We start from the raw sequence: 13,064 nt of genomic DNA on the forward strand, positions 1-13,064 counted from the left end.
CACAGCTAGCAAAAGGCAGGGCTGGGTATGCCCCTCTCTGCCCAACCTTAGAACCTGTCCTGCCTCCCAGACAGAGCCTTGGTGGGGTAGGTTCATTTCGCATCTGCAACCTAAAAGTTTGTGGTTTCGGTTGCTACTCACCAGGGACTGTTCGCTTATCCATAGAGTGTTGATGACAACTGGTTTTATTCAAGCCCTCAAAGCGTGAAGAGCATCATGTCCTCGTCAGTTAGGTGGGCGAAACTGTTGGAGGTGTGACCCACTGGTTTCACGGGGAGTAACCGAACCCTCTCCACTGGGAAGCAGTGGGCAGTTCACACAGGCGTGCTTGGTGGACACAGGACGCCAGCAAGTGGCAAAGGTTAGCTGCCAGGCTGCAAAGGGCCACTGAGACCTTCCATCCCTGGCCACCGACTCCCCGAGAGAGGAGGCTGAGGCTCAGGGAAGGGAGGGACTTGCTCGAGGTGGTCAAGAGAGGCAAGCCACAGCCGAGACGAGGAGCTGGGCCCATGAGCCTGGGTCAGGGGATGGAGTCCTGCAACAGGTGTGTGTCTGTGGGTGGCACCTAGAGCCGCAGTCCAGGCGGGACCCCCTCCTCCACTTCTCGGTCACTCTTTCTGGTGTGTCTGTCTGTCTTTCTTCTCACTGCTGCTCTCTCTGCGTCCGTTTGCCTGTCTGTCTGTCTGTCCTTTGCTCTCTCCACCCTCCCTCCTCCACCCCAAGCTTGCCACCCACCCCAGAGATGACCTCATGCCCCCCTGAGTGAAGCCCGTGGCGTGTCCCGAGTGGACTGCAGCCAGGTGACCGGCCCGCACCCTGAGGCAGGCCCCGATCCAGGCCACCACACCTGGCCACAGCTGGCCATGGCTGCACTGTTGTTCTTGGAGCCCATTGAGAGGGGTCGGCACCTGGCATGGTACCGTCGTACCGACTTCCCCTGGGGGCGCCACCCCCCGCCATTGGGCAGTGTGCTGTAGCCCGAGGTGGCATGGTGGGCTGTGAGGAGCCGCAGGGAGGGGACACCGTGTGAGGTTTTGCTGAAAGCACTGGGTGCACTCTGAGGGCGCTGCCTGGCCCCGCCCCCCGTCCAGTTCCTTCTGGCCTGTCTGCCTTCCCTCTCCCGTCTTTCCTCTCCTCTCCTTCCCTTCCCTCCTTCCCTCTCTCCTCCCGTTTGCTTTATTGAGCACTTACTAAGTGCCAGGCACTGCAAATAACACTGTGAATCCAAAGGTGAGGAAATGCAACTCGCCCGGTCCGGGAGATTTTTTTGTCCTGGGACAGACAGGCATCCCACGAATCATACAAGTGATGGGAAGCCCCAGCCAGGGTCAGGCCTCGCAGAGAGAGGACTCCAGCCGGGACTCGGGACTTGGACTATAGGGGAGCCACCCCACGAGCTGACGCTTGGGGGCAGCACTTGGCCAGGCAGAGGGGTATCCTGGGCAGAGGGAAGAGCGCAGGTGCAGGCCTGTGGTGTGAAGGGGCGTCATTGTGGCCGCAGGGGAGGGGCGGTGAGGGGGAGCAGACGCGGCGAGGAGAGCGGGCCCTGGACCTCAGGATTCAGAGCAGGCTGTGGTAAGATGGACAGTGCTCTTAAGAAAAGAGCCTGGACTGGGGCGCACAGAGTGGATGTGACAAACTGGGGGACCCAGCCCATCCTTGGCCGGCCGCCTCCCCCTCCTCCTCCCCTTCCTGGGTCTGAGACCCCATGACGGGCGCCACTAGAGATGGACTGTGCGGTGGCTGGCACAGGACAGGGAGCTGTGACACCTGGATGCCAGGCCCGGCCAGGCACTTCCTCCCTGTCTCCAGGCCTTGGTTTTCTCATCTGTAAAATGATCATGGAGGACCCGACAAGCTCTCCATGTCAAGCCAGAGCCGGGAGACACAGCACAGGCTTTGGGCGTCAGACTAACCCAGGTTCAAATCCCAGCTCCACCACACCTTGTAACTGCATGACCTTGGGCATGTCAGGTTGCTTCCCGGGGCCTCAGTCTCCTCCCCTGTAAAATGGGTCCGTGGCATTCCTCCCGAATAGGGTTGTTTGGGACCATCAGATGGCAAGATGAAGGGCACATTGCCAGCACCAGGAGTATCAGCCCTCGATATTACTGTTTCTTCTCAGCTGTTGTGCAAGACGGAGTTGAGCAGGAAAGAGGAAGGGCTGCAGGCCCTCAGGGGCAGAGACCCAGCAGGTGTCACCCAGCCAGCCTCCCCGCACAGCTGGGAGTATAGAGTTGCCGACTGGGGAGGGGGATGCACATCTTGAATTGCTCAAAACTGCTCTGTCAGCAGAGCGCCGTCCTGACTCGGTTCTGTCCCAGGCAGATGTGTCAGACGCCCCAGAATACCTACAGGTGCCATATTTTCTCTTTTCCCTGCCCCCTCCCTAACTGCATCGCCTTTTCTGGTTTAGAAGCTCACACCTACTCACTGCAAAAAAAAAAAAAAAAAAAAAAGTTATTTTTGGAAACACTTTTCCTCCAACAAATATTCATTCAACAACTACCATAGGCCAGGCACTGTTCTAAGTGCTGGCATGCAGCACTGGATGGAACGGCCCCCGTTTTCATGCAGCTGGTACTCCAAAGGGTAGAGGTCAGGGACCAGCAAGCTGCCTGTGGGCCACATCCAGCCAGCCACCTGTTTTGTCAATAAAGTTTTATTGGAACACAACCACGCACACTCCCATATTGTCTGTAACTGGCAAGAGTTGAGTCATCGGGACAGAGACTCACTGGGCCCACAGAGCCCCAAATATTTACTATCTGACCCTGTAGAGAAAAAGTTTGCTGGGTTCTGATACAGATTAACAAGTGAAGATTTCTGATTTGTTCTCCATTCATGGTGTGTACAATATGATCGTATTAGAGGTGTGATTTAATAAATTTTATTTGATTTTGATGGTACTGTCTGATTATAGTGGGATATAAAACTACAAGTTCAGATGCTACATAAGTCATCATCAGTAATTGCCTGTTACTCCCCATGGATGGTGCCACTGGTAACGGTTTGCTGGGGGGCCTTCCAGAAGTTTTCCTTCGCTTGTGCTCATTATACATTTATGCATTTTTACAAAACTGGTCTCATAACACACACACGTGTGTGCTGTCGCATTACCTTTTTTTTTCACATTTGCTAGTATAAGATGGATATCTTTTTCTGATAGTAAATATTCTTTTGGCTGTGTTTATTTTGTATGGATATATCGTATTGCATTTCACCGATCCCCATCTTATTGGACGTTTAGGTCATTTCCAAGATTTTGCAGTGATGTCTCCAGGAATTTGCAGTGATATTCCCAGTATTTTGCAATATTTGCTCCCCTGCAGGGAGCATCCGTGTTCATAGATCTTGGCAGGTGTGTCTAATGATTTTCTTGAGATAAATTTCTGAAACCAGAATTGCTGAGTCGAGGGTTATGCATGTTTTAAGTTTCAGGATGCGTGTTACGGCGTGTTTAAACACAGCCCTTAAAGGCCTGTGTTAGCCTGGTCTCCCCGGCACGGCTGTTACGAAGTTACCCATTATGGGCTCTGGGCTGACGCAAGGTCGTCACCCACCAGAGGCTTGGGGTTTGGTGAGCTACTGGGCTGAGCAAGTGGTTTTTAAACCTGCCAAGTTGTTGAAGTTTTTAAGAGCATTCTCATGTACATTTTCCCATTGTAATAGACACTTCCTCCTCAGAGCCTCTCAAAGCATCAGGAAAGGTAGAGGCAGGTGGATGTTGGGGGCTGGAAGGACCTCCAGGACAGGAACTCGGTGTCCCAGTGCTGCCTCTTCTTCACTGGGAGAACTAAGAGCCAGACAGCAATTCCTGTCTCTATGCCTCAGTTTCTCATATGAAAACGGTCAACTGAATCAACTCAAGAGTCCTTCTTGCTTTAAAGGACACGATTTGATTATTCTCTTGTGACAAATGACAACTGCAGTGTGGGTGGGCATTGGGTGGCTATCAATCATGGGTGCACATCACGAGAGCCTGGCTCATGTTCCAGACGGGGGACTCCCCGGGACACCTGTGTGCCTCAGATGGGTGCGTCTTCATCGTGAGTTTATCAGGTGTGTGTTCAGACGACCCGGTCGGTATCTACTTGCCTGCGGACGGTGAGGGTTTTTGTAGCAGCTTCTGAGGCAAAACTGAATTGGAAGAATATCCTGCCTTTGAGCTAGTTACAAATCTGACTTTTCTAGAAGAGTTTTGGGGCCCTTTGGTGGTTGATCTCAAGGCCTCCTAACCCTGGGAGCAAAGCTCAAGTCTCACTTGATTTGAAGAGCTGCCAGGGTCTGCCAGAGGGAGGAGGCATGAATAATTTGCAGCGCACACAAGGTTACCAGGATACTCACCGGAGAAAGTGCTGATAAACGGTTTGCTTTCTTAAGCCTTATTTATAAGATGAATTCCCTTAGATCATCCTGATCCCTGAATTACTCCAAACTTAGGGGGTCTGTGTTAAAGAGTATGGCATTCAGCCAAATACTTAACATCTGCTTTGTCCAGACACGAAGGCACAGAGAGGTGAAGTCACTTGCCCAACGTCACACAGCTACTATGTAATGAATCCAGACATTCTGGATCCAGAAACAGTGCTCGTCCAAGGGAGACTGGAAAGAAACAGGTCAATTATAATTATTATGTTGTGGGAAGTTGTACAGCAGTGCCGTCCTCCAGAACGTTTCTGCAGCGATGGGAATACTCTGTAGCTGTGCTGTTCACTGTGGTAGCCCCATGGGGCTGTGGAACCCTGGGAGTGGCTAGTGCCACTGAGGGACTGAATTCTTCGTATTTTTAAATTTGAACAAATTTAAATTAAATTCGAATAGCCACATGTGGCTAGCGGCTATCATCTTGAATAGCACGGATAGAGAGACTTGAGGTCTAGGGGATGGTTCAGGGAGGGCTTCCTGGAAGAAGAGCCATCAAAGTTGAAATCTGAAGGATAGCCGGGAGGTAGCGGCTGCTCCAGCAGGTCTGGAGGTGAGAGAGAGTGAGTGGCCTGGGGCACATGAGGGTGGCACAGCTAGTGGAAGGGCCCGGAAGGGGCAGGGGATGGGGCGGAGCGGGGGGAAGAGCCCCATTGATGAAGGTCCCACAAGCCATTTTTAAGGTGCTTGGACTTCACCCTGAGGGATATGGGCTATTCAAGGGCTTTGGCAGGGACCCTTCAGGCCCAGATTTTGGTTTTGGGAAGTGTCATGGGAAGAACCGAAAGTGAGGGAGGCAGGGAGACCCTGGAGCTGGCCGAGGCTGGACAGAAAGTTCCAGAAGGAGACTTTGAAGGACTGGGGGAGTGAGGGAGAGAGGAGTCAGGTGTGCTACCCTTGGGAATCTGAAGTGTGGCATTAGGTAGGCGGTGGAGGCAGAAGGCATGCGTCCCTGCCCGTGGGGGTCCCACACCCCTGTGCGCGAATCCTAAACCTCTGCAGGAGGGCCCACAGACAGGGATGGATGGAAACCCACCTGTGGTTGCTGAACACCATTAATGTCCGGCTCCCACCTCCCTTGCCTCCAGGCCATCTGAAGGAGGCCAGAAAGCAACTTGCCAGAAAGCAACCGCCCTGAGTCCACCCTCAGCATCCTACCCACCTTGCCATTCCTATTTCCAGAGGCCCCACCTGGACCTCCCTTCCTCCATCCCTGAGTACTGAAAGATTCCCCCGTCCCCCGGTGGGGAGAGGACTATGAAAATGGTTCTGATTGGGGTGCCTGGGTGGCTCAGATGGTTAAGTGTCTGCCTTCGGCTCAGGTCATGATCTCAGGGTCCTGGGATCGAGCCCCGCATCAGGCTCCCTGCTCAGCGGAGAGTCTGCTTCTCCTTCTCCCTCTGCTTGTGCTCTCTCTGTCTGTCTGTCTCTCTCTCAAAATGAATAAATAAAATCTTTTTTACATCTTTAAAAAAAAAAAGAAAGAAAATGGTTCTGATACCTGGCTCCTGGCTCCTAAGCCGAATGATTTCCAGAGACCTCTTTGAAGCCACACAACAACCCTTGCTTTTCTAATAGGAGAGTGAGGCTTGAATGCCAGGCCACACAGCAGGAGCAGAGCAGAGACAAGGACTCCCCTTCCCCTGAGCCGCGACCCAGAGCTGTCAACCCCATGCCTCCTGCTGATCTTAGCATGGGGCTGGGGGGGGACACACCCAAGCCCCCTGCAGGAGCTCAGGGCAGCAATGCCAAGCCCACCAGAAGGAACCCCTGAGTCCCCACCCTCTGGCTTCTGAATCTGACCCATGTAGGGGATTAAGTTAGGGAATGCCCGATTCTGTGACATCTTTGAAAAACAGTATTTTAACTGGGAGCATGCGCAGATGACCACTTCTCTTCCTGGGTGCCAGGGAGAATTCTGTTCAGGGTGCGGGCGTCTGAGACTGTCAGGTGATCTTTCAAGGCAAAAACCTCCCGAGTTTCCCCGAGTGGAGACTGACTTCATCCCTAAAGCGTTCATACACCACCACCCCCCCCCCCACACACACACACTGCCCATGGGCTTGGCGATTGGGCAGCCTGTCCCAAGGCCCGCTCACTCATCAGGAGCCAAAGCCTTAAAAATAGGCCACCCCTTGACCTGGTGATTCTGTACTTAGGAATCTCTCTTGTGGGGAATAATCACAGAGATGTGTCACTTGAGCCTCAAGGATGTTCGTCATGTTGTTTAGAATAGGGAAAAATATTTAGCAACCTAAATGCCCAGCGCTTGGGGATTGGTCCCATGAATGGCACTGAGTCCATCCAGTGGGATCTTCTTCAGCCATTTAAAGGTGAGGATCTGGATGAAGTGACCCAGGGGAAATTCCGGGCAGGACTGTGCCAGAGTATTGTCCATGGGTGACGGGTATTTTTAAAGCGTTTCTCTTTGTGCGTTTCTAGAATTTCTAAATGTTTTACAACAAACATATATTCTTTTGGTGACTAGAGACAGTGTTCTGTGGGCAGTGAGTGGTGTTGGGTTGTTTGGACATTAAGCTGTTATTGGGGTCCTCGAGCGTGGCTGTTTATCAGAGGCGGCTGAGGGCTTAATTCTGAATTCCTGTCCTTGCACACACCCCTCCCACAGCACCCCCTTGAGCATCCCGGGGTACACAAGTATCCCCAAATGGTTCGTTCCCCTGGACCACACAGGCTTGTTCCGCCAAAAACGGTTTTGTAGAAGCTGCAAAAAGGCGTGGAGTGTGAGCAAAGATGATAGAACATCCCAACCTCGTGCTAAGTTACAGACTCTGAGGGGCTTCGTCTGTGCCGTGACCCCCACCCCCACCCCCCCGCCACCAAGCCCAGTTCCCTGGTGCCTGGCACATAGTAAGCGCTCAGTAAATTTCTATGGAGTAAATAACTTCGATGTCGAACTTTACCTGGTACAACAGTGAGTCCAGGGTAGGCAGGAAGAGCTCAGCAGGGGGAGAGATCACTGGGTTGTACTGTAGCAGGAGGGGAAGAATGAAGGGGGGGAAATCAGAGGGGGAGAAGAACCATGAGAGACGATGGACTCTGAAAAACAAACTGAGGGTTCTGGGGGGGGAGGTGGGAGGATGGGTTAGCCTGGTGATGGGTATTGAGGGCACGTTCTACATGGAGCACTGGGTGTTATGCACAAACAATGAATCATGGAACACTATATCTAAAACTAATGATGTAATGTATGGGGATTAACATAACAATAAAAAAAAAAAAAAGCTGGGCACAGTTAAATGCTCCGCGGATGCTGTGTTGGAAGCGCGGTGGTGGTGGGAACCCGGGGGCGGGGGACAGCTGAGGGAGTGCCCTAACCAGGTGGACAAGTCCTGGGAGACCCAAGATGGAGAGAAGATGGTCCTGCATGCGGTGCTAGGCGGACAGAGGGGCACTGAGGATGGGCAGCATGGTGCCCAGCAGGACCCTGCACGGGTGACGCCTTCATCCCAGCTTGCTTGCCTTTAACACTGACCGTCCTGCCTCCTGTGGTGTCTTGGGCACATTGGGACAGTTGGTCACCCTAATGCCCACCCCAGACATCTGCACCGGCCTCTAAGCACAGTAGAGAGCTGGGGCGGGTTTGAGCCGGGGGCAATGCCGTGTGATTTGTGTCAGCCGGGAGACCAGGTTCTGAGCATTTTCCCCTGATGGAAATCTCTCCCCTCTGGCTTGTCTCTGCAGGACCAGCTGAAGCAGTGTTTCTCCAGGCGGCCCCCCGAGGCCAAGGACACCGACACCCTCGTGCAGGAAGCCGACAGCCAGTATGGGACATGGACAGACCAGCGCCAGAGCGGGGAGAGGTAGGGCCTGCGGGGCTCCCGGCTGCAGGGTGGGGCATCTGGATGGAAGGCAGCGTGGCCCACGTGCCCCCTCATTTCTATATTCCTCGAACCTGTGTTGTCTGTAGGTAGCAGCGTAATCCATTCTTGTCCGAAAAAAAGAAATTTAGAAAGTACAAAAAAATTATTTTAAAAGGATATACGAAATGTCCAGAATAGGTAAATCCATAGAGACAGAGAGTAGATTAGGTGCCAGGGGCTGGGGGTGGGTTAAGCGCCAGGCTTCCTTTTGGGAAGATGTCCTAGAACTGTATCGTGGTCGTGCCTACACCACACGGTCAGCGTGCTCAACGTCACTGATAGTCACCTTGACGTTATGTGTATTTGGCCACGATGAAAGGAAGTACAAAGAAAATGAAAAAACCTGTAACCCCAGCGCACGGGTCATTAATGAGGGCACTGATGCTTCTTGCTAGATGTCTGTCTAGACTTTTTTTTTTTCAGTAAGTCCGTGTGTGTTTACAAACAGAGGAGCATGCCCCACATGTTGCTTCATAAGCTGTCTTGCATTTAACATCGCCCCAGTTGACGGCCTGTAGGGCCCTCAGATGTCTGCCCGATACAGGAGGCAGGCAGCCCCGAATTCCGGCTCCACCCCAGCTGCCGATGGGACTCTGGGTAACTGAGTTCTATGCCTTCCAGAGTTGACATTCGTCCCCTGTAGGAAGGGAATGATGCTTGTAGAAACAGCCGGGCTTTATTGAGCAGACGTGCCAAGCACTGTTGTAAGCACGTAAATGTGTTAACGTCTAATCCTGTTGCCCCATCTTGCAGAGGTGAAGGCTGAGGCTCCCCACCACACGGGGTTGTTGGCAGGGGAACCTGTGGGCAATTAGCATATTTCCTGGCACGTAGTAGGAGCACCTGCTCCTGGCCCCTGTTCATTGTTTTAAAAGTACAATTTTTCTTCTCCCCCTGGGGTGGGATCGAGCACAGGAGTGGCTTCGTGGACACATGGGGTGGACACTGCCGTGTTCTCAGCTCACGTCTTCCCTAGCCCAGGACCCTGGGATCGCGTGGTCACGCCACCACGGTCAGGGCTGCGTGGTCTTTTGAAGTCAGAGAGACCTGGGTTGCCTCCGGCATGGCCCTGTGCTGGCCGTGTCTCTGTGCGAGTCGGTTTCCTCGCCTGTGGTTGGTATGCCCAGGGATCGGGCGGACTCAACCCCAGGTCCCCCACCTGCTTCCCCGGCGCTTCCAGCCGGGAGTGGTCGTCACAAGCCTCTACTGGGTTATGTCCCACAGCCGACGATGTGAAAGTCGGATGGAGGTGGATGGAATTGAAAATGGGTACGAAGAAGACAAAAGGAAGCAAAGGTGATACCCGTGTAGTACCTGTGAAAGCCTTTTCTCGCCGAACCCGTGACGTGGGTGCCGTTAATGAGCGTCCTTAAATACCACTAGACTTCACTTAGATTTCCTGCAAGAGCCCTCTGGACTCTGAGTCCGGAAGCCTGCGTCTCGGTTTTGCCCCCCTCCTGAGCCTCCGTTCCCCCCAGCCGGCCTCTGGGACCTGGGGCCGCTCCTGTGGGTGGGCGCCCCCTTTTGTTCCTCGGAGGTACTGCAGCGCCCCCTCCCTGGCCCGTCCCGCAGTCGCGCGTCCCCAGCCCTGGTCAGCAGCGCCATCTGCTGCCTCCTCGGTGGTATTTGCCTCTTGTCTGGCGGAGGTGGGGGGTTTGCTTCAGTCCCACCCCGCACCCCCACATCCTGCCTGTTCCGAGTAATAAAATCATCCCAGGGCAGACAGAGCTTGGATGTGCTCCCGCCGTGAAGCACCAGGATAGGTTCTGGGCAGGGGTGCGGCCCTGCTTCCAGGGCAGACCCTCCTCTCAGGAGGTGGTGTCCTGTGCCCGGCTGCCCTTCCTCAGGGCTGGCTCTCCCATGCTCTTGACTTTGGTGTCTTTTTAATGGGGAGTGCTTTTTAGCATAATGACTTAACTTATTTTTACGTTTCTGTCTTATGTGGTTCCAGTTATCCGAGCCGTACTTAAATACATTACCATGGGAAGAAATCCCAGAAGTCAGAGAGGGTCAAGGGCATGGATTCCGGAGTGAGTTCTGCCCCTTTGGGCAAAGCCACTTCACATCTCTGTGCCTTGGTTTCCTCGTCTTTAGCGAGGTTAATATTTAACTTCCTGGGGCTAATCCTACCTGATAGCATTGTGGCGGCCTCTCAGGACTGGGGAGAGGATTCAGTGACTCAGTGGGAAGCAGTGCCTGGCACGTAGTAAGTGCTCAGTAAATCTTGACTGAATGCATGCATGAATGAACGGAACCATGCGGAAAACTCCCCTGCTTCCTGCTCTACCAGAAGGGACTGCTGGTGATTTTTTGATCGACGTCAGCGCTGTCCAACAGAAATACACGAGGTGTGGGTCATTTAAGATGTCCCAGGAGCCACCTCAAAAGAGTAAAAAAGAAACATCTTAACAATTTAATTTAAATAACGATATTTTAGTGAATCCAGATCCGAAATATTATCAGTTCAGCATGCATCAGTATTTTATATTCTTTTTCTCTCTTTTTTTTTTTCCAAAGTGGTGGGAATCCAGTGTGGACTCTATACTCTGGGCTCGCACTCGCCACATGGTGAGGGCCCAGTCGCCACGTGTGCCCAGTGTCTCCCGCCCTCCTGCCCAGGGCAGGGCTGGAGGGTCTGGAATGGGACCGGACCGGCCCCTCCCATTCCATCCCTGTCCAGGTGTTCTGGAGGCACACGAACAGCGCCAGGCTTGCCCAGAAAGGACATAGCCTAAGGGGATGTCCTGTGTCTTAGAAAGCACAGCCTGAACCTGCTTTCTGCACCTCCTCTGCTGGAAATTCAGTTCTGTCCAACCACCTGCACAAATGAGGTCTCTCTTCCTTCCTTTCTCGTAGTCTGGCCCCCGAGTCCCCGTCCCCGGACAGCAGTGCCGTGTCGGCCCGGAAGCAGCTCCCCAGCAGCCGCTTGTCCTCACTGTCCTCCCAAACGGAGGCCACCTCGGCCGGGGACCAGCACAGCTGCTCCAGAGACCAGCGGAGCACCAGCGTGGACCAATCCAGTACCGATTTGGAATCCACCGATGGGATGGAGGGGCTGCCTCCGCCAGACCCCTGCCCCGTGAAGAGGGTGGACGACTTCTCCTTCATTGATGTAAGTCTGTAACTGGGAGCGTGTGTTGGAAAGAGTCCTTTCTTCTTAAAGGGATGCTCTGGCATCTCCCAGTGGGTGGCCCCTCTCAGGGGTAGAATCTGTGTGCCAGGGACCCCTGTGGTGGGTGCAGAGGGAACAGTCTTTGCGAGGGACTGATGTCTGTGTGTAGCTTGCACCTGCCACACACCAGCTGTGTGTCTTGGGGCACATGTCTTCACCTCTCTGAGCCTTGGCTTCCTCACCCACTGATAACCGGCACAGTGGGCTCCACGACCTCAAATATAATCACATGGGTTCAAATTAAAACTGATCCTAGCCCCCATGTGTCTGGTAAGCAGGAAGTCTGGTGCCTCATCTCCGGGGGCTTGGAGACAGTTGGGGGGGTGGGCTGCCTGAGGTTTGCAATTCCAGGTGTGCAGAGTTTGGAGTTTTGCTCAGACCCATTCTGCTGGGTGTTCTCACCAAGGTCTTGCTCAGTGGGACGTGTCTCTGATGCCCGCAGATCCAAGTCTCTCTGTAAATGGGTAGTGGCAGCTCCGGGAAGGGGGACCCTTCAGGCATAGATAGCCCTCACGTGGGTCCCCGGGAGCAGCCCCTAGAACTCAGCTCTTCTAGGTCCCAAGCAGAACCAGCCTCCCGGATGCCAGCCGCCCAGGCCCAACGGCATCCCGCTGTAGCCCCTTCCAGACCAGTACCTGTCCTCTTTACTCCCACAGGAGCCCCACCTGCAGGGGGCAGGCACAGTTTCCTTTTCAGTCCTCAAAGTCCCATTATTCTCCTCCCCTGACAGTAGGGCTACCCACCCCCCAGCCCACCCTCCTGTGAATGCATCATCTAAATGGTGCAAAACCTAAAAGCAACCCAGTCTCCTGGCAGTAAAGCCTCATGCCCACACCCTTAGGGATGGCTACCCAGATTCCCCCCCCGGAGAAGGAACCCCCAGTGCTTTGGGAGAAGGGGCTTCCTCTGGATCCTCAAAGGGAATTCCCCCTTCTAACTATAGTCAGAGTCTCTTGCTGGCACCTCTGGATTAAGGGCAGAGATGGGGAAAGACACAAGTTTGGTCTCCCTTGGGCCACCCCATTATATAAACATGCACATGGTGTGGGTTGGAAGGATTCAGTTAGGTGACGTGTTCAGGTATTCATTCAACAAACACGTACCAAGCTCAAGCTCTGTGCCAAGCGCGGCTGTAATTTACGTGCTTATAGGATGTCCCCGGGCCATGGCACAATCCGCTGGACTTTCCTTCTAGAACACTAAGCCGTTCTTTCTCAGGGTCCATTATAAATACCAACAGCGGTGTCAACAGCCACCAGTCCCCGAGTGGTGAGACTGCTCATAGGCCAGTAGCCCCAGGAGGCAAAAATTCCTGCCCCATCCTGCAGATGGGAGAACCAACGTGGCCATCGGGTGACTCAAATGCGAGTGTCCCCGATCCCAGGTCTGGCTGCTTATTTATCACATACTGAAGTCTCCGGGCACTGCCCACCACAACTGGCGGCTCCTGTGGGGGCCGTTTGGAGGCTGAAAGGGAAGCTGAGGCACCAAGGCATCCAGGCCCTGCCCCAGCCTGTGGCCGAGGGGTAGCCCCGGGGAAACACACCCAGCTGCCCTGCAAGCCAGCTCCTTCCTGGGGCAGT

At 53.8% G+C, this 13,064-nt stretch overlaps 1 protein-coding gene across 2 annotated transcripts in view; it reads left to right on the forward strand.

Moving 5' to 3' along the window:
• KIAA1671 (KIAA1671 ortholog) overlaps positions 1-13,064 on the forward strand; it is a 142,293-nt gene that overhangs the window by 118,725 nt on the left and 10,504 nt on the right. For both annotated transcript variants that reach the window (XM_032395011.1, XM_032395012.1), the window contains exons 6-7: positions 8,131-8,249; positions 11,166-11,421. In XM_032395011.1, coding sequence (XP_032250902.1) covers positions 8,131-8,249; positions 11,166-11,421 — 375 coding nt within the window. The remainder of the gene's footprint in view (positions 1-8,130; positions 8,250-11,165; positions 11,422-13,064) is intronic.

The sequence above is a fragment of the Phoca vitulina genome, unplaced genomic scaffold (genome assembly GCF_004348235.1).
Source record: "Phoca vitulina isolate PV1807 unplaced genomic scaffold, GSC_HSeal_1.0 scaffold82, whole genome shotgun sequence".
In the NCBI taxonomy this organism is placed as follows: Eukaryota; Metazoa; Chordata; class Mammalia; order Carnivora; family Phocidae; genus Phoca; species Phoca vitulina.